General features: G+C 31.3%; 2 protein-coding genes across 2 annotated transcripts; one reads left to right on the top strand and one right to left on the bottom strand.

Moving 5' to 3' along the window:
* Window positions 1–5,917: 5,917 nt before the first annotated feature.
* Window positions 5,918–7,051, bottom strand: LOC138339233 (disease resistance protein RPP13-like). The gene is made up of 2 exons (XM_069290814.1): window positions 6,289–7,051; window positions 5,918–6,198 (listed from the first exon to the last, which is right to left on the bottom strand). Exons 1-2 carry the CDS (start codon window positions 7,049–7,051, stop codon window positions 5,918–5,920), a joined length of 1,044 nt encoding a protein of 347 aa, XP_069146915.1.
* Window positions 7,052–19,127: 12,076 nt separating this feature from the next.
* LOC138339563 (uncharacterized) lies at window positions 19,128–26,103 on the top strand. The gene has a single exon (XM_069291365.1). It carries the CDS (start codon window positions 19,202–19,204, stop codon window positions 20,360–20,362), a length of 1,161 nt encoding a protein of 386 aa, XP_069147466.1. The 5' UTR covers window positions 19,128–19,201; the 3' UTR covers window positions 20,363–26,103.
* The last annotated feature ends 1,246 nt before the right edge of the window (window positions 26,104–27,349 follow it).

Raw genomic sequence — 27,349 nt, 5'->3', positions numbered from 1 at the left:
GTCCATACCAAAAATTGGTATGACAATTAACTTCTTCATTGGGGCAATGAGACGATCAAATGTAGTGTTAAGAAGGAAATTCTTGCTAATTTCTTGAGATTTGCTTCCATGGTTGTTAAACTCGACCAACATCACCTCTTTGTTAAGAAAATAAACTTTTTGTTCCACTTTCAACAATTCTTTGTAAAAGGATATACAAGCCTTTTGTCGCTTGCCCTCGCGATCTGCTAGAATGATGCTTCCTAGACTTGAATCTAGAGGCATAGATACAATATTAAATGCGGATCCGGACGAACTCACTAGCTTTTATGTAGACTCTATATACTTACTGAAAAATAAGGTACAAATATATTCAAATTTTGTGTGCGAACCCACATCACACCAAGGTGGATGGCGCAGTGGTAAGTGCATGAAACTTTGATTATTTGGATGGGGTTTGAGCCCCACTAGCAACAATTCAATTTTTTTTATTTAATTCAATTATCTGGATTTTTTAATTTTGGATAAAAAATGTGTTTTATGACTATCTTTTACTCTCCTTTAATTCAATTTTCCTCTATAGATTTATTGGCGCATACCACGGTGGGGTCTTCGACTGGGGTGAAGTCGTAACAAGGTAGCCGTAGGGGAACCTAAAATTGAAAATTGAAAATTGAAAATAATAAAAAGTAGTATCATACTCCAAAAAAATACCTAACAATTTATCTCAAAGGTAATTATAAGTAACAAATCTATAGTGTCATACTCTTAAACAATATTTCACTGTATTGATTTCTTTTGAATAATTATAAAATGTTAAACCCAAAATTTAATTTCTCTTTACAATTTAGGGTTCTAATTTTACTATACTTCCTTGTTGCTGCTTGTTGTCAAAGTGTAGACCTCTGTCCTGGTAAGTAATATTTACTTTTCTCAGTTCCTCCTCGAATCTCCCTTTTCTATTTTTTTTTTTAAATTTATTTTTACATTGTATAACAATTCATTCAAATATCTTATTTTTAATCTTTAATTTTAAATAGTTCCACGAATTAATAATTTTGAGTATATTAATTAAGTTATTGTTTGCTTCTCGGAACTTCAATTTTTAAGACAAGGATGACTCAAGGGTGAAGCAAGTAAAGATCAATTTTTATTATTTAATTCAATTTTATGGATTTTTTTATTTTGGATAAAAAAAATATGTTTTGTCACTACTATCTTTTACTCTCCTTTAATTCAATTTTTCTCTATAGATTTATAAAAAAAATTCAAACAATAAAACAGAAAATTGGTAATTGAAAATAATAAAAAAAGTAGTGCATACTCCAAAATAACATCTAACAATTAATCTCAAAGATAATTATAAGTAACGAATCTATAGTGTCATACTCTTAAACAATATTTCAGTATATTGATTTTTTTGAATCACTATAAAATGTTAAACCTCAAAATTTAATTTCTTTTTAAAAATTAGGGTTCTAATTTTTACTATACTTCATTGTTACTGCTTGTTGTCCCGGTAAGTACTATTTACTCTTCTCAGTTCCTCCTCGACTCTCCCGCTTCTATTTTTCTAAATATGTTTTTACATTGTATAACAATTTATTCAAAGATTTTATTTTTAATCTTTAATTTTAAAACATACACGGATTAATAATTTTGATTATATTAATTAAGTTATTGTTTGCTTCTTGGAACTTCAATTTTCAAGGCAAGGATGACTCAAGGGTGAAGTAAGTAAAACCTTTTCTTTAGGTTCGAAAAATATTAATGGTGAATTTAATAACTTTAATTCAAAGGTCCCAAAAATATTAACAGTGAATTTAATAATTTTACTTACAATAATATTGAGATTAAAGACAAAAATCTTCAAAATTTGTACAAAAATATAACAATTCTCTACCTTTTACCGAATAATATTTCAGAACTTTGAAATAAATAATTCAAATCTTTATATTAATAAATAAAATATTTAAAGTATACCAAATGATGCATCATTTTTGTTTTCAAAACATAACTTGTCGAGTGAAATTTTACTAATATGCTTATATGTTTGTGGTTATATATATATATATATATATATATATATATATATATATATATATATATATATATATATATATATATATATATATATAATTGTAATTTTGACGATTGTTATGTTAGACAAATATGTTGTTCTGTTTAGAAATTTAGAAGCCACAAATATCAAATTATGGTTTCGCCTCTGCTTGAATCAACTCTATCTCCTGCTTTGTATACTGCATTTCTGATCTTCTTTTCCATAATCTGCAATTGGAACTCCATAAATTAATTAATATTAAAAAGAATATATAAGATCAGTATGATTTAGATAACCATAGTAGTGAAGAAAGAGCAGCATAAGCCATTTCAGTAGCTTTGTTTTGTGCAAATGATTAACTTTTTTCTTTTAACCTTTTGCTCACTAAAGTGAAGAGGGTAAGAAATTAGAATGGCCCTGACCTTTCATCTTCAAGAAAAAGCAGGGACTGCCTCTGTCAAAAAAATAGAGGCACTTTTTATTTTATTTTTAATTTTTAAAAAATTTTATTCAGTATTATCGAGAATATAACTAATAAGACACATAGTTTGAGTAATATCAAAGTTATTAATACATCTATAAGCTATGGCTTGAATATATAAATCTAAAAAATTAATGAGCAATAATCTAAGCAAATCCAACCTTATTCGCTACTATTTGTTATAGGCATAATACACAGTGGCGGAGCTAGAATTTTTAATAAAGTGGTTGAAAATTTGAAAAAGGTATGCATGAAAAATAATCGAAGGGGGTTCGACATCTACTGTATAAACATAAAAAATAATTTTAACCATGTATAAATAGTAAGATCTTTTGTCGAATGAGGTTCTGGTGAACCCCTTTACACAGTGCTGGATCCACCCCTGATAATACATAAATATATCTTTTAATTTGATCTCATTTGGCATATATACCCACCAATTTTGAGTGTACACAAATATACACTTAATCTTCTATAAAGTTGAATAAGTAGACACATGAGTCCTATGTGACATAATACACACATGACACCACGTAGGATACAAATTGTCGTGTAAGATATCATGTAGGACGAGTGTGTCTATTTGTTTAATTTTATACAAATTTGATGGTCTGTCTACTTGTGCATTCTCAAAGTTGGAGGAAATAAATATTAAATGAGGTAAAGTTAAAGAGCATATTTATGTATTGTGTCACTTTTATACCGTACCCTGCCAAACGAGTACGACTATTCATTTTCATAACCCAAATAGTTACTTAGTATACATGCCCTTCTTTATATTAATTTCATCATATTTATAGATACCATTAAAAAGATAGCGCAAAGTGTGTTTAATGAATAATCAATAAGTGACTTCACATATTTTTAACCAAACATATATATTTGTTACAATATGGTAAAAGCTAATTGAAACACTTAAAAACAAATCACTGCAATTTACATGGAGGGATTTTTCCAAACCTCATTAAAACATGCGTTAAGAGAATCAAAACTCTACAAGATACCTCAATCATACGTCCAACAAATGGTACCTTCACTGTCTCCCTATTCTGTAAAGGTTTCTTATCCCAGCTGCAAAAATTGTTCGCAAAACATTAAGAAAAACATGAATTAATTAAATAACAAAATATAAATATATTTGGCAAGACGAGTGAGGCTTGCTCAGTTGGTGAAACACCTCCCCTCAAACTAATTATATTGGTCGAGGTTTCAAGTCATGTTGTAAGCAAGAACACAGAGAGTTAAAAGTGGCATTAACCAACCCTGTATATGTGGAGACCTAGATCTTCCCAGCGAATATAAAATTACGATTTTATTTGCTTTACCATGCAATCATCAGTAAAATTCATCATCAGCCTTACTAATATAGAGGAAGTTGTGAGTTAAAAATTGTTTGTGATAGACCATCGGCTCAAGTAAGCATTATAAAGCAGTTTGGGAAAAATAAAACCACGGGAGTGAAAAACCAAGATAAATAAAGAAAGAATGACAAAGTCGTTTGCGACTGATATTGCTTTCTTTTTTGCTCCTCATTACTAATATAACAAGAATGTGTTGAAATCTAAACAAGGCTACTATTATAAGATAGTTAAGTTAAGCATAAGGGGATCTTCAAATGTTGCATTTGGAGCATGAATCTCAAAGCCTTACGCTCACGATTGAAATACTCAAACTACAGATATTCAATGGAAATATTGGAATGACAAGTAACTAAAGATAAATATAAGAATGAGATGAGAAGCTTAGACTCTAGACGAAGAAGAGAGGACAAACATTTTCTTCAATATGCATAAGCCCTTCTTTCCAACTCATTTTCCCTTTTAACCAAATGTTAATTGGTCCTGGATCCCAAATGAAACATTTCAATATTTTACTTAACCCAATCTCATTCACCACTTCTAACTCGTAGACCCTTTAATGGCTAGCTTGGTTCAGAGCAGATGCATATCTCAAATTTATTTGCAGAAAGTTTGAGAGCATAATTACTATAAAAAATGAAACAAATAAGCTGTTGATTAACAGATAAAACCAAGAGAACAACTGTGTCTTTGTTCCAAAGAAGTTGGAGATCGACTATATGGATTCTCATTATCTATATCACTAAATATTTTCCTCCACACTCTTATTTTTTTTGTGTGTGAAAATTTGAATCTATCATATAACTTGTTGCTACAAAATACATGATTATAAATATAAAAACATAGCAATAGGAGAAGGTTAAAAAGAAGAAAATAAAACACTGAATTGGAAGTATAACTCACAAATTGAGAAGATGTGGAAATATATCATCACCAGCTTCCTTCAAGTACCCTTGTCTCTCTTCATCTTCCATTGCAATCACCAAAACTAATTACAAAACAAATTAAGAAATACACCACAAGTTAACTAAGTACCTTGTGATATTTGTATTTGATTTGTCTTATTATATACTCCCTCCGCCTCTAAACACAAGTGATCTGATTCAACGATGGAATTTTAACATACCTTAGGAGTAATTTGAAGTTGAAGCTCATAATTTCCCAAGCTTTCGTGCTCTTCTTGGATCTTCCTTGCACTTGTCTCTACACCGGAGCTGCACCATATTATTCGGATGAATTTTAGTGTAATTATTTCTTCAATGCTCTCCGGAATCTCCTTCATAGCAGAAATATTATCCAATATTAGTTGCTCAAGCATCGGAAAATTGGCAGGTTCTGCTTCCCACCTTTTGAGATAATAAAACCCATTCAGTAGTAGATATTTTAAATTGTGACACACAATATCTTCATCTAATTTCCAATATGTTCTATCGAATGCATGATACCCTTTGAGAACCTCATGATTGGGTAAATTAGCGAGCAATTTCACAACTTCCCATGGTATATAAGTATGTGTTAATATCAGTTGCTTGAGATTCTCAGAATCATCTACAATCTTTAGCTTTTTCAGATTGGGAATTCTTTTTATGATTTCCTCAACAAAAGGTGAATAATGGAGAAAAAGTGTTTGCAAGTTATTCAGAAACAAAGGATTTTCTGCCTCAAGAGGATTAGATATATATATAGTGGAATCTGATATCCACATGCCTTAGCTCTGTCATTCTCCAGATATCTATTGCCTGCTCCAAATCTTTCCTTACAAGACTTTGAAGAATTATGGTTTATAGATTTCTCAATTTGGCTACTGAAACAGCTTCCCTGATTCTTGCAGCAACATATCCTAATTGTACAAGTTCAGATATTACACTAGAGAAGTCATAATCAATTGATAATACATCCAATACCTTAAGCAACTTGAAGTGTGAACAATCCGTGTTGGAAAATCTACTTGCACTGAAATAAAGGTGCGAACTATACCACTGCTATGTTGCATCATACTATAATAATCATGCTTCTCTTCAACTTCAGACAGAAGGATCATTCGACGTTGACAACATTCCCATTCATGACATGCACAACATTTTCAGTATGAGATTCACTAAGGCATAGTTGGCGGAGAAGATCATGAATTTTGCAACTTCTCATCCTTCCATTAGCCCTTTGTTTACCAGCCAAAATTAGACTTCTATCAATTAACTCTTGTAGATACTCCTCTGCCACCACTTCTAACCTTTTATTGCTTCTTGCCTTTATGAATTGCTCAGCAATCCACAGCCTAATCAACTTGGAAACACCAATCTCCGTATCTTCAGGAAAACCTCCAACATAGAGAAAACAAGCCCTCAAATATTAGGGCAAGTAATTGTAGCTCAGAGAAAGAATTGATTGGCCCCGTTCAGACGCCGTACCAAAGAATGAGTTCATATTTTCCTCAACCTTCTTCCAGTTGTCACGCTTTAAGTCCATCTTTACAAGAAGTCCAGCAACGACAACAATCGAGAGAGGTAATCCTTGATATTGTTGTACAATGTGATTCCCAAGTTTTACAAGTTGACGAGGACATGAATCTTTTTTTAATAATTTTTCGGTGAATAGATTCCAACTATCATCTGGACCAAGGAAAGACTTACAATGAGGTGGAAACTCAAGACAGCTGACATAATCGGCAACATACTTGAGACGAGTGGTTAATAGAATTCGGCTTTTATTGTCATCATTTCGTAATATTCTTTGCATTTGGTCCCATGCTTCAGTACTCCAAATATCATCTATGACAATTAGAAATTTCCTACCCTTGAAACTTTTATAGACAATCTCCATTAGTTGATCATCGCTCTTTTCTTGATTTCTTTCGGTAATTGAAGAGGCAACTTCAAGAAGCATTTGTCTCTGATTGTAATCTTCAGAGATAGTAACCCATGCACGTTTATCAAATCGAGAGCGAATATATGAATCATCATGAACTTTTTTGGCAAGAGTTGTCTTACCAATACCGCCCGCCCAACCAAAAATTGGTATGACAGCTAACTCGTCTGTTTGGGTAGTGAGGCGATCAAGTATGGTGTTTAATTCATCATCCATCCCAATAATAGTATTTTCTTCATCAATTCTACTTTTTTCTGGTGATGATGGAGTTGTTGCAGATCTTGTTCCATGCTTGTTAAACTCCATCTGCATCACCTCTTTCCTTAGAGAATCAACAACTTACAAGCCCCTTCTCTACTCTCTGTGCAATCAGCTATAATGATGCTTCTTAGACTTGAATCAACTTTATCTTCTGCTTTGTATATTACATCTCTGATCCTCTTTTCTATTAACTTAAGAGTTTCAATATCCGTTGTGGTATCGTCAAAAAAATCTTGCAGAGAAGAAAGATTTTGATGGAGAGATTCGACATGTTGTTGTGTACAACTTCATGTCACGACCCAAAAATGGGTGTGATGGCACTCATCTTATTCCACCAAGACAAGTCAGCCTAAATCTCAACCATTACAATAAAATTATGAAAATTTATGTTCAACTTAAAAATACCCCCAAAATCTGGTTGTCACTTGTACAAGCCTCTAAAGTATTACAATCGAGTCAAAAGAAAAATACAAGTCTCATATGACATTGTTGCTAGAGTAGAACAAGATCATAAATAGGAGTAAGAAGGTCTGCTGAGATGACAAATAACTACCTCATAAATCTCCAAGAAGCCTCAGAAAAAGAAGAGAATATATCATAAAATTTTTGGCTAGTAACCTACAAAAAAAATGTAGAAGCAAGGGGTGAGTACCAAATCACGCGGTAATCAGCAAGTAAACGTCTAAACAAAAGATAAGGGGATAAAATACGGGTACTACTACCACCCCCAACCGAACCTCTACAACTACAACTTGCATACAAATCAGCCCAACCTAACAGCTCACAGTTTACATAGCACGTAGATCAACAATAACACTTAGACAAATTACATATCCTCCACAACAACACTTTAACAAATTGCATATCCTCAACAACAACAATTCAACAAATTACATATCCTCGATAACAACACTTCAACAATTATATACCCTCAACAACAACAATTCAACAAATTACATATCCTCAATAACAAGCTCATTATTCATCAATCACAAATTTCGCAGAAAGGAAATCACAAGATCAGCAAAACAGGATATCAAGTTCACTAATGATAAGTATGTGTAATGCAATGGAATACAATGTCAAGTATAATGATGCATGTCTGACCTAGTGATACACACCCGCTGTCTCTCAGTCCTGGACCCATGGGGGACATATCTGCTCATGCATCTGTTGCGGCGCACGACACGACCCTCAATAATAGCAACCATCGCGGCGTGCGATACGTCCCTCGAAATATAGTATTCATCGCGGTGCGCGATACGTCCCTCGAAATGGTACATCCTCTTAAGTACTCATTCTTTCTCAATGTACATAACACTTTTCACAACTAATGCCTCAAAATAATGCAGATGACAAGCTCACACAAATAATGAGGAGATGACAATTTTCATAACATCGCACAGTTCACAACCACACAAACATGAAGTGACATCAACAATGATTCAACAAGCCTTCAACCCTTTCTCAACACATCACACATAAATAATTAATCACATTGCCTTTTATTATCCCCATTTTTTCATCATTATAATTTATCAATGTGGAAAAGTCAACCCATCACCAATCCCGTTACTCCCAAACATATACCACAAGGAAATCACGCATTTCATACACTTAACAAGAGTTTAGAAATCCACTTGCCTCAAATAGTCGAACAATCACTCTGAACTTGAGCCTTTTCCTTTCGTTGTACTTCCAAACCAATACAATCTATTCCTATTAACTATCACAATAAGATTTTAAACCTAACAACATCCATATCACTATGTGTCTAACATAGACCAAAAATCACAGCGCACAAATTTATAATCAAGTTCTTAACTTTTGATGTCATTTGACATGTCAACTCTTTTAACTTTTCTCCAATTTTCAAGTTTAGGTTTAAGTCTTTTTTCTCAAATATCACAAGTCTAATGCTATTCACAAAATACATTACACTTTATATTTATTTACCTATCTCAATATATCAAAACTTAAATTATATGTGACAATTATAACAAGGAATTAGAGAAACACTAAAAATCCAAATTATGGACATAATATTTTAGTTTACAAGAAAACCCAAAACTTTTCAAAACTCAAATTGACACAGGTTATATTCTTAGAAACTATCCCTTAACAATTAATTATCCAATTACTGATTGATAATTAACCTAAAATTATTTGATCGTCATTAACATTACCACTAGTGATATATATATATATATATATATATATATATATATATATATATATATATATATATATATATATATATATATATATATATATCGAAATCACGTTCAAGTTGGCACAATTTCAATTCTAATCCACTGTAACTTACAAATAATAATATAATTAATAAAGTTAACAACTTGATTCCTTACTCATTTTCACACATTATTATATGATAATTATACTTGTACTATATTTGACCTCAATATTATCAATTGCATAATGAATAAAAAATTCATGAATATTACCTGATCGTGAATTGAAGGTCCACGCAAATCGTTGTTGTACGCATGTATCTCTCCTTTTCTTTTCTTAAAGTTATAAACTAAAAACTCTCTAACCCTAATAATTTTTTTACTATAAGGGTAATTGGTATATGGTAAAAAAAAATTATAAACATAACCATAATTATTAATTACAATTAGTTATTTAATAATTAATCATCAATTAATTTATTCTTAATTAAATAAATATTCAAAATTTCCAAAAATGACCTTTCGGGTCATTACATTATTTACCACTAAAAAACCATGTTCGTCCTCGAACATAAAGAAGAAGAACAAGGAAGAATAACCAACATGACCAAAATCATAAGGTATGATTTTTACAGTCGTGCTCATATTTCCAAGCAAGTTCCTTCTTAAAACCATTTCATCAAGATCAACTACTAAGAAATGAACTTTCGAATAAAACGTTAGAATATTTATATATATTAAGAGTGATTATCAAGCTACAAACTAACCCACGAACTCAATCTAAATTGAAATCTATCAGACGATAACACAACCATCATGACGAGCCTTTTCTTGCATAACCAAGATAACATTGTGAATCGATATCGGCTACAATCAGAAGTGAACTTTAACTAACCACCACACTCAGAATGCACAACCATCACATATCTTATCAAGATTTCATTTCCACAACAAAATCTTTCCACGAACTTAAGTAATAGAAATATGATCTTTAGACATCGGATACTCACCCAAAGAGGATCAAACTTATCTATCCCAATGAAAGAAATGATTAAGTAAATATCCAAAAATATGATACGCTCCAAAATGCACAATTTCTAACAACACTTTTAGAAAATTGTAACTTTTCATATATAGTAGCTCTTATATAAGTTCACATATGCAAGATTGTGTGTGTAGAATCACTACTATACTTCAGCTATTCCAAACAACACCAGATCTTTCAGAATGAACAAGTCTAACCAATGATGTCATCTTACAATGAGGCACTCACAGGATCGGTACACCTGATCCACCACTAGGAATTCACTCAATTATATGAAATACATACGTGAATCATACTAAAGCCATGTCCAGAACGAAGAAGGTTGTCACATAAGAATATACAGAAGAAAGCTCAAATAACACAAAGATACTCTTTTCACAGTGTCCATATGAATAAAATTTCCTTCATCTGACTCAATCTCTCTATTTTTAGCCACCCACAACCAATCAATTTGATCTCCATCACAATATTACAAATACTTAATTCATCAACTACCACATACTTTTCACAGTATCTCACTAAATCTAACACTCTCAATGCCAACAACATCATAACTACACTATCAAAGTCTTTCTTGTAAATCCATTGTCACCTCTAAAAAATTTAAACTATGACTCTAAGTCACACCCAAGACTGATAGCACTAATTTCAAATCTAAAGTACTTTCCATTGAGGTACGATAATTGAATCACACTAAATGTCAACTTCAAGCAAACTTTCAAATACTATTTCACAATTACCATTCATACCATCATGTACCTCTTTCATGCCAGAATTCAAAGAAATTCCTGGTCATCCCAATAATTCTATATAGTATAAGCACAAAATCCCTACTCACCATCAAATGCCTATGTGAAACATCATAACAGTTTATGTTATAAAAAATAGTAGTTTCAATCTCCTCAAAATTCACGATAACTATGTAATATTATAGGTCCATACTGTCGCATATCCATAAAAATTCATCTACCACTAAATAATTTAGCCCCACATAACAACACATAATCTTACATACCTCACATTTTTTCACCCAAATCAAAAACCCAATATTCATAAAAATTGTTGATAAATTCCTAGTGAGTCCATACTGAACCAATTCACATCCATAGTCATATCATAACTTATATATGAAAACCCTTACTACATCCTTTAACTTCAAACCAAGAGTCTATATTACAAGTCTTATTCCTTCACATCTCTTATATTCATCCCATGACGCAAATTTTATACCTTAAACTCTTCAATACACCATATTTTTGTTCTTTCACTGACTTGCTTATCAATCTTATCATTTGATCAACATCCCATATACTGTAAACCAACTCATTGAGAGAAATACTTTCTTAGGCCTGTAACAATCAAAAGTTACAAACTCTACGATCCAAACCTTGTACATGGTCTTTTAAATTCTCAATAACTGATGCAATCGATCAATTCTTACCTTACTTATTCATACTTCGACAAAGCACACTACCAAAAACCTAAAATCACCATGAAAAACTTGAAATTTGAACCCAACTATGTAAGCCAATTCTTTTATCTATCAACATTAACTCATAGCTTGAAATATTTTTTCCCTATGAATTTACATATCTTAGCTTATCATTGGTTGTCTCTCTATCGATCTTATGATATGCTCCACTAAAAATTCAACTATACTCGTTATCAAACTCAAAATCACAAAAGAATTTATAAATCATACTCGAGTTGAACATATGTACATTGCTTTCTCAAGTGTTATCCAATAATTTTTAACCAATCTAATGAACTCGTGAAACTATTACCATAACCAAAGTGAAACAGATTGAATCACACATCTCTGAACCCAATTCTCAATTCCTTTTAAGATACCTCTTTAACCCTTGTAATAAGAGAAAATATTCATGCTCTCACTTCTTTCTAAAAGCTAAACTACATCCTGCTATCCTTGTTATTATGACTTTACCTTCTTCTTTTTTATTCTATTCGAGCGACATCCGAACTCCTCATAAAACCACACTACGTACCAAATAGTAGCAACCATATTCTTAGATACTAAAAGGTCAGCATTACAATACAAAATCCTTTTACTCAACAAACCTTAACACATAGTTGCATTCCAGCCATAATTCATCATAAAAGCTTATTACCATCATGCTTAGTTAGCCCTTTCCATCTCTATGAATTCAACCTCGCTATCAAAATGACATCCCAAACCTAGATACACACTTTCTTACAAAAAAAAAATCTCCAATTTCATTCACCCAAGTATACTCACTAAACTAAGACTTTCTTTACCCATAAGTTTGTTATTTCGATAACAATCTACTCATTTGGAGCTTAAGAAAAAATTATTTGACCTTATTTAGAATTTCATAATACACTTCACAACCTAAATGTATTAATGTCATACCAAAGACCCATCACTAAAATTTTCCTTATAAACAATGCTTAAGTCAATCGTATTTAGTGACAAGCTGGTTGGTTTCTCAAATATAAATGTGACGTTGAACCTTATTATACGAGCATGTGATGCAACTGATAAATCATTAAGTAGTTAGTATTCATGCTTAACAATCAACATATCTATTTTTATAAACCATTAGAACCACATTGTGAAAGTCTGTTACATCTACCACTAGAACACATCATACATATCGAGAAGATTGTATCCAAATAGCCCACACATTTTTACCCATTGAATAACTTTAGAATATTATCCAATTCGCTCTAAATCTAGCCCAAGCTATATGTATTCTTCCGTAGGACAGGTCAATAACAAAAGTAACACACTCCATAACTCTAACAAAGTAAGCATTAATGCTATTGTTGTAAAATTCTAACCTTAATCGGTGCATCATTATTCTCATCATTTCCTAAGCAACCCATTCATGTTGTGATAACTTTACTAATTGTAGTTTCCAAATTACAATATTCATTATTTAGCCATTATCTTAATTATTTCACTTCCAATTATCGAATCATTATTGATATCTATACCACACAAGTATTATATTTATTATTATTATTATTATTTTACTAGGATAACTAACCTTACTCAACCCTTTCAAATATGATCACACATTTGTTTCAGAAGTATATCACTTCCACCATAATATCAGATCTAACATTAAACCAATACACGACACGCCAGTGATTTACCAAAAGGAACATTGCACGAGTCATCACAAAATGAGAGTGAATGGATTGAAGTGATAAGAATCAAAATGGTACCAAGTACGCACGATAGAGATCCAAGAAGTGATGATTTTTCGTAAAAGTCACTATAGCCTCTCGAAGATAAGTACAGACGCCTGCATACCGATCCCCAAGACTCTATTTAGACTCGACTTGTACAGACGTGAGACCTATGAACCTAAGGCTCTGATACCATTTTGTCACGTCCCAAAAATGGGTGTGATGGCACTCGTCTTATTCCACCAAGACAAGTCAGCCTAAATCTCAACCATTACAATAAAATTATGAAAATTTATGTTCAACTTAAAAGTACCCCCAAAATCTGGTTGTCACGTGTACAAGCCTCTAAAGTATTACAATCGAGTCAAAAGAAAAATACAAGTCTCATTTGACATTGTTGCTAGAGTAGAACAAGATCATAAATAGGAGTAACAAGGTCTACTGAGATGACAAACAACTACCTCACAAATCTACAAGAAGCCTCAGAAAAGAAGAGAATATATCATAAAAATTTTGGCTAGTAACCAACAAAAAAAATTGTAGAAGCAAGGGGTGAGTACCAAATCACGCGGTACTCAGCAAGTAAACGTCTAAACACAAGATAAGGGGATAAAATACGAGTACTACTACCACCCCTAACCGAACCTCTACAACTACAACTTGCATACAAATCAGCCCAACCAACAGCTCACAGTTTACATAGCACGTAGATCAACAATAACACTTAGACAAATAACATATCCTCCGCAACAACACTTTAACAAATTGCATATCCTCAACAAGAAAAATTCAAAAAATTACATATCCTCGATAACAACACTTCAACAAATTACATACCCTCAACAACAACAATTCATCAAATTACATATCCTCAATAACAAGCTCAATATTCATCAATCACAAATTTCGCAGAAAGGCAACAACAAGATCAGCAAAACACAATATCAAGTTCACTAATGATAAGTATGTGTAATGCAATGGAATACGATGTCAAGTATAATGATGCATGTCTGACCTAGTGATACACACCCGCTGTATCTCAGTCCGGGACCCATGGGGCACATATCTGTCCATGCATCTGTCGCGGCTCATGGCACGACCCTCGAGAATAGTAACTATCGCGGCGCGCAATACGTCCCTCGAAATATAGTATCCATCGCGGCGCACGATACCTCCCTCGAAATGGTACATCCTCTTAAGTACTCATTCTTTCTCAATGTATATAACACTTGTCACAACCAATGCCTCAGAATAAAGCAGATAACAAGCTCACACAAATAATGAGGAGATGACCATTTTCATAACATCGCATAGTTCACAACCACACAAACATGAAGTGACATTAACAATGATTCAACAAGCCTTCAACCCTTTCTCAACACATCACACATAAACAATTAATCACATTGCCTTTTATTATCCCTTTTTTTCCATCATTATAATTAATAAATGTGGACAAGTCAACCCATCACCTATCCATTACTCCCAAACATATACCACAAGGAAATACACGCATTTCATACACTTAAAAAGAGTTTAGAAGTCCACTAGCCTCAAATAGTCGAACAATTACTCTGAACTTTAGCCTTTTCCTTTCGTTGTACTTCCAAACCAATACAATATATTCCTATTAACGATCACAATAAGATTTTAAACCTAACAACATCCATATTACTATGTGTCTAACATAGATCAAAAATCATAGAGCACAAATTTATAATCAAGTTCTTAACTTTTGATGTCATTTGACATGTCAACTCTTTTAATTTTCTCCAATTTTCAAGTTTAGGGTTAAGTCTTAATTCCTCAAATATCACAAGTCTAATGCTATTCACAAAATACATTACACTTTATATTTATTTACCTATCTCAATATATCAAAACTTAAATTATATGTGACAATTATACCAAGGAATTAGAGAAACACTAAAAATCCAAATTATGGACATAATATTTTAGTTTACAAGAAAACCCAAAACTTTTCAAAACTCAAATTAATACACGTTATATTCTTAGAAACTATCCCTCAACAATTAATTATCCATTTACTGATCGCTAATTACCCTCAAATTATTTGATCGTCATTAACATTACCAATATATATATATATATATATATATATATAGAGAGAGAGAGAGAGAGAGAGAGAGAAATCACGTTCAAGTTGGCACAATTTTGAATTCTAATCCACTGTAACTTACAAATAATAATAATATAATAAATAAAGTTAACAATTTGATTCCTTACTATTTTTAAACATTATTATAATGATAATTTTACTTGTACTACATTTGACCTTAATATTTTCAATTGCATAATGAAATGAAAGACCTTGAAATAAATGAAATAGACGAAAATGAATCAGATACAATAAATGACGAAAAATCAGAAATAAGTGATATAAGTGAGACATACACAGAATTTTATAACAGGTAAATAAACCGAAAAAATTAGAAATAAACACAGGAGATATGAACCGACCTAGTACGTCAAGAGTTAAAACCCCAGACAATTGTCCCAGAAATAGTCCTAGAATTAGCCCCACATGGACACCACCAACTTATTATACAGAAAGTAATCAGCAATCATATAGAACTAACGCAATATGGAATAGTAGATTTAATAAAAATTGGATACCAAAACCAATAAAGGAACCATATAATTTCTTAGATCTAGACTGCGTTACAGATATAAATAAAGCAATATTACTATGGATAGGAAATATATCTAAGCAACTAATAGATAACAAAATAAAAACAACAGAAACACCAAGGTATATAGAAAGAACATTTGTAGGAACAACAAGATTATGGATAGAAAATCTACCCTCAGAAAGTTTAGAAGTACTTAGAAGTGACAAGAAAATAGATGGATCTCCATCAGCAACAAATATAGATATACTAGATAAATATGAATCAGCAATAAGAAATGAATTTGGTGGTATGATCACGGATATAAGAGAACAAAATAGAGAAAAAAATAATAAATAGGCAACTTATGACAAAATTAGCTATATGTAAAATGTGTTATATAGAAGAATACACTTGTGCATTTAAAGAATATTATTACAAAGCAAAATACAATTTTGATGAATCAAAAGAAATAAGAAAACAATATTTTACGAAATTACCAGAACCATTTAGTACAAAAGTAATAAAAGATTGGAATGATTAAGGATTAGTAGATACTTTAGGAGCAAGAATAAAATTTTTACATCAATGGTTCATACAACTATGTGAAAACCAAAAAGAAAAATTAAAAATGGAAAAAGTACTAAACAAAAATTTATTCTGTTGTAAAAATAAAATAGCACCACGGTTTGGATGTATAACTAAAAATTATAAAAAGAAAAAACCTAGGCAATATAAAAATTATAGAAAAACTAAAACTATGTATAAATACAAAAAACCAAGACAAAGATATTATGTACGAAATTATAAAATGAAAAGACCATATAGACCAAAAAGAAAAATATCCCAATGTACATGTTATAATTGCGGAAAGATAGGACACATAGCTAGAGATTGTAAGTTACCAAAAGACCCAAAAAGGAAGCAAATTGCAGAAATAATTATAAATAGTGACAAATATATGCAAATAGAATATATAGACTATGAACTAAGTGAAAATGATAGTATATATGAAGTATCAGACATAGAAATAGAAAATGAAGAAGAATATATTAATCTAGATAATGATATAATAGACGAAGAAATATAATGTTTGAAGACGATATAAAAATAATATCCAAAGAAGATTATCAAGATGAAGAATTATCAGAACAAAAATTTATATTTGATAATACAATATTTGAACAAATAAGAGGAAAAGAATTAGATTTAAGTGTTGAAAAAGTACTTGAAATACCTACTTTAAGAAATTGGTTTAAGAGACAAAAAGAAGAATACTATGTAGTTAGTCAGAAAGAACATATCATAGATTGCAAATATACAAGAGCAAAAGCACATATACCTATACTAAGTAAACGAATAATAAATAAAGAAATACAAGATATAAAAGCTAAAACACCAATAAAATATGTACATTTAGGAGGAACAGAAATATTAATAAAAGCTTGTTTTAGAGAAGGAATAGATACACCTATTGAAATATATTTAGCAGATGATAGAATTATACACTCTATAGAAAAAAGCGTAATTAGTGTAGTAAAAGGAAACCTAATATATCAAAAATTTAAATTTCTAATAAGTGTCAATTATATAGTAGCATTAACAAATCGAAATATAGATAAATCATTAGTTCTATATTGGAAAATGTCTGGAATAAAACTAGCACCAGGCAGCAAAGTATTTACAGCAAGATGTAAAAACCTATATATATTAACAACAAAGCATAAAATAACAGCAAGAAATAAAATTGATAAAATAAAGATAGAAAATCCTTTTGAAAAAATAATTACTGTAATAGATAATAATGATTATAGCTATAAAGAAATTGACATAGAAGAAGATTTAGAAATTGTAAAAGAAAGATTAAGCACTTCAAGCGTACCAAATACGTTAACAAGAGCTACCTCATCAAGAATGAGTACATCTAAAAGAAACTATGAAATCCCACAAAACTTATTAGACAAGGAAGAAATAACACCATATCATTATTTCATAACAGGAATAATAGACCAAAGAAAATATAAAATTTTAATAAATACAGGACAAGAAGAAAATTACATAACAAGAGAGTTAGTATTAGAAGAAGAAATTATAAAAACAGGACACATATGCCCTGGATTACCTAGACATCTAACAGCATTCACAGTACCGCAAGGTTTCTATGAATGGAATGTTTTACTGTTTGGATATAAAAATGCACCAGGTAGATATCAACATTTTATGGACAACTATTTTAACCAGTTAGAAAATTGTATTGTATACATAGATGATATATTACTATATTCTAAAACACAAGATGAACATATAAAATTGTTAGAAAAATTTATACATATAATTAAACACTCAGGAATAAGCTTAAGTAAAAAGAAAGCAGAAATTATGAAACCACAGATAGAATTTCTGGGAATACAAATAGACAAAAATGGAATAAAAATGCAAACTCATATAGTACAAAAAATAATTACCCTTGATGAAAATATAGATACAAAAAAGAAATTACAATCCTTTTTAGGATTAGTAAATCAAGTAAGGGAATACATACCAAAATTAGCAGAACATCTAAAACCATTACATAAAAAACTCAAAAAAGATGTCGAATACTATTTTGACGATAAAGATAAAGAACATATAAAAAATATTAAAAAATTACCAAAACTTTACTTTCTCGATGAAAATAAAACATTTATTTATATCGTTGAAACAGATTCAAGTGACCATAGTTATGGAGGAGTTCTAAAATACAAATATAAAAATGAAAAAATAGAACACCATTGTAGATACTATTCAGGATCTTATACAGAAGCACAAATAAAAAGGGAAATAAATAGGAAAGAATTATTTGCATTATATAAATGTTTATTAGCATTTGAACCATATATTGTTTATAATAAATTTATTGTAAGAACAGATAATACACAGGTAAAATGGTGGATAACTAAAAAGATAGATGATTCAGTTACAACAAAAGAAATAAGGATATTAGTATTAAATATACTAAATTTTACATTTACAATTGAGGTAATCAAGACTGACAAAAATATGATTGCAGACTACCTATCAAGACAAAGCTACCCAAACTGAAGACAAAAACGAAAATACAATTGAAGAGCTATTCAAAGCCATTTCTACACTTTGTACTAAAGTGAATAGAATGGATAATGAGATACAGAAGCTACAGACTAATGAAGATAATCTGAGGTCTAAAGCTAATATAAGTCAGCAGCATGACTATAAAAATGCAGAGCTATGTCGATCGGAAGACGCAAAAATTCCAGAGATACTAGGAGACGTTGGGAAACTCCATAAAACCCATAACAATGTTTGTCTAAATGCAGCTACAGCCAGCACATCGACATCAGGAAAACCTACGAAAAAGGAGGAGACTAAGGTAAAATACACAAACATAAACATGAATAAGTTATTCTCAAAATCATATACTCCTCAAAATACCCAAAAAGATACATTTGTACCACCACAGACAAATACCTATAAAGCCAGCTTAGACTCTCAAAAACAAACATATAATTACATCACAAGAACATACATAGAAAATATATACAAAGTACAAAACTTTCTAAACCAAAACCCCAGAGCTAAAGAAACAAAAAACCCCACTGAAGACTATATAACCCAGTATTTACAAGGATATAATAAGATAATTGCGCAACCCAGAACAAATCCAAATCTAGTAGCAACTTGCTACAACTACGGACTACTAAGTACCGTATATACAGTAACAGGAGACGAGATATCCAAGATACCAGAACTATATAAGGCTTTCCTACAGTACAAAAGAGTAACTAAAGGAACTCTATTCTATATAAAATTCTACTCAGCTACAGCAGAAATACCGTATGATGAAGTCAAGACAACATTACAAGCTATAAAGATTGGACTTACTAGGGAAATGATAATCCTTGAAAAGATAGATATCCAAGAGGAGATACAGAAAGTAGATATTCCAAAGTTTTATGCAAATAAAAGAACTATTGGAATAGCTACCATATTGAATGAGATAACAAACAATTATTTAAACGAAAATGCAATTTGGACATATTACAATAGAGACCAGACAATTATCTACTTAAATTGCAGAGATATTAGAACAGCAGATATGGAAGATTTAAGACAATGGATATTGAGCCTACTAAAGCCAGAACAAACACCCACAACAAGAGCTATACGGAAGAATTTCATTTCTGCTAATTTAATGACAAGATATTGTAAACTAATAGGACAAAAATATCCTGATCATCTATGTTCAAAATGTGAAGAAGAAGATAATTACGTTCCAGATGTACAGTTAGAGTAAAGATGGAAGAAGCAAGATATTGGAGATAAGACTTACTATAAAAATCGTAAAGTAGATAGTTAGTGTGTCGGCCATAAAAGGCCAATCATGTAAAAAGTATTTTGTTTTCTTGTGTTAGTCATAAAGTAAATAGTGTGTGTCGGTCAAAAATAAAAAGAAGAGGCCATTATGTAAAGTAGTAATAGTATGTTTTTATTTTCTTGCGTCGGCCGAATATAAAAAGGCCAGGTGTAAAGTAGGAGTGTCGGTCATTTGGTTAAAGCTATTAAGTTTTCGTGTATAAATAGAGGGCTTTCCCTCATAATAAAGAATCGTCTTCTCTCCACTACAACTTTCTCTCTCTTCTTACGATTCCGCTTCCCCCCCCCCCCCCACATTTATTACTTGATCGTGACTTGAAGTTTCACGCCAATCGTCGCTATACGCAGGTATGTCTCCTTTTCTTTTCTTAAAGTTATAAACTAAAAAATCTCTAACCCTAATAATTTATTTCTTATAAGGATAATTGGTGCATAATAAAATTTTTTTATAAACTTAACCATAATTATTAATTACAATTAGTTATTTAATAATTAATCATCAATTAATTTATTCTTAATTAAATAAATATTCAAAATTTCCAAAAATGACCTTTCGGGTCATTACACTTCAACAAACGAAAAATTGGTTAGTTTTGAAGAGTTGTTCTAATGTATACATAAGTGAAGAAAGAGCAGCATAAGCCATTTCTCTGAACAACAATTATTGCTGGTATTACTAAAAGATAAGAGCCTTGTAGATTTAATGTCTTTACTTTGTCCAAATGATATACTATTTGGACTATTTTCTACACAACTTGTGGTTCATGGATGCAAAACTGGGGATTGACTAAGTCAAGGAAATGAAAAGTAAACACATAATAATAATAATAATAAGAATAATAATAATAATAATATGCCAAGTTGTCTTAATACAATAAATTTCTAATGAAAAAAAAACATAATATGTCAAGTTGGTACTATGTAATAAATTTCTAATGAAAAATAAAGGATCTTGTAGTTTCCTTGAAGAATCCTAATACATTACATTTCTTATTCATAGACATTGGATTCCAACTGACCTCCTATAAAATTGAATAATAAAGACATGATATGTCAAAGTCGGACGATTAGAATAAATTTACGATACAAATTTTCTTTTCAAATTTATATAATCATAAAAGGTCAAGATTTTTAAGTTACTTAAGTTGATATAATGTACAGTAAAAAAACACAAAAATTGAAGATCAAATAGTCTTGCTTAAAATGAGAAACCAGCTCTTATCCAAAGGATAGAGATAGGACTAAATTCCATCTGAAACACATTTTTTCCCAACCAAACTAAAGCTCAATAAAAGCACAACTAGATGATCGGAAAAAAAAAGATAAAAGGACAAACGAGGGTTGTTTGGATGGTAAATAAAGTTCACTCTAACTCTTAGGTTAGGTTATAGCCTTATTTGGATGGTAAATAAAGTCCACTCTAACTCTAAGGTTAGGTTATAGCCTTATAGGTTCGAGTCAACAAGTGAATATAAAAGATGATATCTCATAGGAAGATAAAAGAAACCAAAAGGGGACATGTGTGGGTTAAAGACAGAGATTAATGAATATTATTAGCATATAAGTTATGCAAATGAAAATGTTCAATAATGGAGTTCATTTTAATTAAAAAAGTATATTTTATTATGATACTCTTCCTAATTATTTGTCTATTTTTGAATTGATACATCAATTAAGAAAATAATTATTGACATATTGAGTTTACCATTTTACCCTATTAATTAATTATGAAGTTGATGAATTAAAATTTATGACTTTTCAAATTAATTAATCGAGAGTATAATATATATAATTTTTTTAATTTATCAAAATGAACAAGAAATTAGGTACAACTATAAAAGGAAAAGTGAACAGGTCTATATCTATATCTATAAAATAGGAGAGGTGATAATATGTGTCAATATCACAAAATTAATCTCTAATTTTAACTTTTAAAAATCAGTTGATTAAATAGAATTAATTCTACCGTTTTAAATGAATAGTAAAAGAACAATTAATTAAATATTATGAACATTTTTCAAAAAATAAATAAACAGATTTTTAGATGCTAAGAAACAGATTCCTTTTGGGTGGAAGAACTTTACACTGCTGCCTATGTTATCAATTTATCTCCTACTGTTGCTTTGAATGGTGATGTTCCTGAAAGAGTTTTGTCTAGTAAGAATGTTTCTAATGATCACTTTAAAGTTTTTGGGTGTCAAGCCTTTCTGCATGTGCCTAAGGATCATAGGTCAAAGTTGAATGTTAAAACTAGGAAATATATCTTTGTTGGTTATGGTAAAGAAGAATTTGGCTATCGTTTCTTTGGCCCAGTGGAGAAGAAACTTGTTAGAAGTCATAATGTTGTGTTCTTTGAAGACCAAACACTTGAAGATCTTGACAAAGCTCAGATAGTTGATTCTCATATCAAAGAGGGCCTATTTGATGTTGAACCAATTCCTTTCACTATTCCAACAGGTGACAATCTTCAAGTTGATGTTGGAGATGGTGATCATATTCCCAATGACCAGGATGTCGTTGATGCTCCAGTGCAAGATGATGTAGTTGGTGAGGAACCAACTATTATTGATGCTCTCGATCTACTATAGATAAAATACCTTCATCTCGTTATTTTCACAATGAGTATCTTTATTTTCACAATGAGTATGTACTCTTGACTGATGGGAGAGAACCAGAGAGTCTTGATGAGGCCATGGAATGTGAAGAAAAGACATGTGGTTTGATGCTATAGAGGATGAAATGAAATCTGTACATGATAATCATAACTTTGATTTGGTTATGTTACCTAAAGATCAAAAAGCTTTGAAGAACAAGTGGATTTTTAGAGTGAAACATGAAAATGGTAACCCAGTTCCACAATACAAGGCTAGATCAGTTGTGAAAGGCTATAACAAGAAAAAGGGAATTGATTTTGATGGGATATTCTCTCCAGTTGTGAAGATGTCATCCATCTGTGTCGTTCTAGGCTTGGCTGCAAGTCTTGACTTCGAGGTTAAACAGATGGATGTTAAAACTGCTTTTATCCATGGTGACTTGGATGAAGAAATTTATATGGAATAGCTGGAAAACATTCAAGTCAAGGAAAACAGAATTATGTTTGCAAGTTAGTGAAGAGCTTGTATGGTCTAAAACAAGCTCCCAGACAATGGTACAAGAAGTTTGGCTCTTTTATGAGTCAGCATGGCGTCAAGAAGAACTCTTTAAACTATTGTGTTTTTGTGCAAAATTTCTCTGATGCTGACTTTATTATAATTTTGATTTATGTTGGTGACATGCTTGTTGTTGGTCATAATATTTGCAGGATTAAAGAGTTGAAGTAAGAATTGATAAGTCTTTTGCTACGAAAGACTTGGGACCAGCAAGGCAAGTTCTTGGCATGCAAATTTTTCGTGATAGAAATGCCAAGAGAATGTGGTTTTCACAAGAGAAGTACATTTCAGAAATTACTTCGTATATTTAACATGGACAAAGCTAAGGTTGTCAGTACACATTTATCTATGCACTTCAAATTGAGTACTATACATTGTCCTTCTAGTATTGGTGAGAAGGAAGATATAAAACAAGTTCCTTATGATTCATCTATTGGTTGGTTGATGCATGCAATGGTATGTAGAAGACCATATATTGCCCATGATGTTAGTATTGTTAGCCATTTTCTTTCTAATCCGGGAAGAGATCATTGGATGTTGTAAAGTGGATTATGAGATATCTTTGCGGCACTTCTAGTCTGAGTTTGTGTTTTCGGATAAGGAAACCTATTTTTTGTGGTTATAATGATTCAAACATGGCTGGTGATGTTGATACTCGTAAGTCTACTTCAGGATACTTGATTACCTTTGCAGGGGGAACGATGTCTTGGCAATCTAGGTTGCAAAAACGTGTTGTTTTATCTACTACAGAGGTTGATCTTATTGTAGTTGTTGAAGCTTGTAAAGAATTGATCTCTCTTGGGGAACTTGGTTATACTCAAGAGAGGTATGTGCTTTATTGTAAGATTCAAAGTGCTATTCATCTTGACAAGAATTCTTCATTTCATGGTCAGTCTAAACCAATTGATGGAAGGTATCATTGGATTCGAGATGTGTTGAATTCTAAGTTACTTGAACTTGAAAATATCCATACAAATGATAATGGTTCCGACATGATGTCTAAAGCTTTGCCAATAGTAAAGTTTGAAGAATGTTTCATGATCGGCGGGATGGCAGTTTCCTCCACATAGTCGGTATGGGGAGAATTGTTGGGCTTTTGGACTTTTTCCCTTCCTATGTGGATTGATAAAAGTCCAATATTTTGGGTCTTCCATCCTTTCCTTTGTGGATACATTTTGTCCAAATGTTACTAGCCCACTTTTTCCCATAAACCCACTATTATGGTGCATATGTAAGACTTTCTGTTAGGTCTTTTTTGAGAAAAATCACAAGAGATTGAGAGTAGCTGAGAGAAAACTGAGAAAGTGTAGACTTTTGCATAAGCCCTAGCATCCATTCTCAAATTGTGATTCCCGCTATGTTTCTTGTTCAATTGAGATGATTCTTGGAAAGCGTGTCGCTTTCAAATTAATATTTTATCAGGAACTGAGAGAAAGTTAAGGTGATTCGGAGTCCTGTAGCTCTAGATTTTAGCCCTTGAACACTAGTTGTAGTTTGGTATTTTTTCTTCTCTTATTTCTCTAATTTTTTATGTTATCTTGTAGTTGTGTTTCTGACTGGTTTGGCACTTTGTTGGTGACCATTTTGGATGATACTTTTTTTAACTTTGGTTGATTATAGGGGAAATTTAGTATTTTTTTTAATCATCACAACGAAGAGGTTTCCACGTTAAATTTGAGTACTCTTAAATTGATTTATTTTTGTTGCTTGGTTGATTGGTTTGCTGCCCAAACTATTTTATTCTTGCATTATTTTGTATTTTATTGGTTAAAATAGAATGGAAAGTTTTGATTTGGATTTCTTCCGCTATCGCCTTGTGTGCACATCATTTTATGCTTGCCGTTCCCAACAATTACTCTATCACTCTATAAATGGAGGATCATTAAGTGACTTTACTTCAATATATCTAATCAGAGAAAAAAAAAATTACACCCTTAACTTTGTTTAAAAATCAAAACTCTCTCCTTAACTTTGAATTTTAGATCGAAGACGAACAATCAATGTTGGTGGATGATATAGAAGAAAATTAGAGGAGCACACAAGTTTTATCCCTAGTTTAGTAATACTTGCTAAAATTTAAATATAATTGTCTTTGAAAGCCCAAATGGATCAACTCAATAATTATCCTTACATATTTTCAAACAAACGTATATATATTTGTTACAATATGGTGACAACTAATTGAAACACTTAAAAAAAAATCACTACAAATATTGTATGATGTATGGAAGCAATGAGAGAGTACAACTTAGCGAATAGAATGGTGATTTAATCAGCAATCAACAGTAAAATTCATAATCAGCCTTACTAATATAGAGGAAGTTATGAATTGGAACTAGAGTCTAGAGGAATAGGCTAATTACTAAACGCTTTAAAGGCAGAAAACAAATAGCAAGCACTACTAGGGTCTCGGGAGAGTAGTGTGTACGTAGAGATGTGGGTAAAAAGATTGTTTATGATAAATCATGGCTCAAGTAAGCATTTTAAAGTAGTTTGGGAAAAATGACACAAAGGGAGTGAAAAAACAAAGACAAAATACTTAAGAAAGCATGATAGATTTACGACTGAAATTGTTTTCTTTTCTGCTCCACCTTTCTAATATAACAAGAATGTATTGAACACTAAACAGGGCTACTATTATAGGATAGATAAGTTAAACATAATGTAATCTTCAAATGTTGCATTTGAAGCATAAATCTCAAAATCTTGTGCCTTAGGCTCGTGATGCATATCTGAAATTTATTTGCAGAATGCTTGAGCGCATAATTACTATAAAAATGATTTAATTAACTAATGTGTCTCTGTTCCAAACAAAGCTGGAGATCGACTATATGAATTCTCACTATCTATATCACTTGATATTTTAATGTTTGCACACCAACTTCTTTCAAGTACCCTTCTATTTCTTCATCCTTCATTCCTCCTACACAATTCTCAAAAAAATTGATAAATACACCACAAATTAACAAAATGTGTTGTTGACAAATTTATGAGTATTGTTCAACAAAGTATTGGTTACATTTGTAATTTCAATTAAATCAGGCTCCAAATGATCACAAATTTAAAATAAATCTTCAAAACACAAGTGATCTGATTCAAATATGAATTTTAACCTACCAGAGCTGAGATTTTAACTTGAAGCTCATAATTTCCCAATCTTTGTTTCTCTTCTTAAATTTTCTTAAACTAATGTCTACACAAGAGCTGCAATATTTTATTCTGATGAATCTTAGTGTCATTATTTCTCCAATACTCTCCGGAATGTTCTCTAGATAATATAAACTATTCAGTATTAGTTGCTCAAGCACTGGAAAATTGGCATGTCCTGCTTCCCACCTTTCTAGAAAATAACACTTACTCAGTAGTAAATATTTTAACTTTTGAAACACAATATCTTCATCTAGTTTCCAATAAGTTCTTTCGTATGCAACATACCCTTTGAGCACCTCAAGATAGGGTAAATTAGCCAGCAATTTCACATCTTCCCATTATATATACGTACATGTTGATTTTCAGTAGCTTGAGATTAGGAGGGAAATTATCCCCAAAGAAATCATCCATTTCATGGGTTTTATGTGTAATGTGTTGGATTTTAAAGGTGCAGATAGGAAATGAAGGGAATGAATTTGCCGTAGGGTTCTGACCTTTATGAAAGGTTGTGTCCATTCTATAGGGTTGTGACCGTTTTAAAGGTTGTGCCTTTGCAAAAGTGGTGTGACCTTTCTTGAACGTTGTCTTGTTTCCTAAGAGTTGTGACC

This window comes from Solanum lycopersicum, chromosome 11, assembly GCF_036512215.1.
Source record: "Solanum lycopersicum chromosome 11, SLM_r2.1".
Classification (NCBI taxonomy): Eukaryota; Viridiplantae; Streptophyta; class Magnoliopsida; order Solanales; family Solanaceae; genus Solanum; species Solanum lycopersicum.
This window is presented reverse-complemented; position numbering and strand designations above follow the sequence as displayed.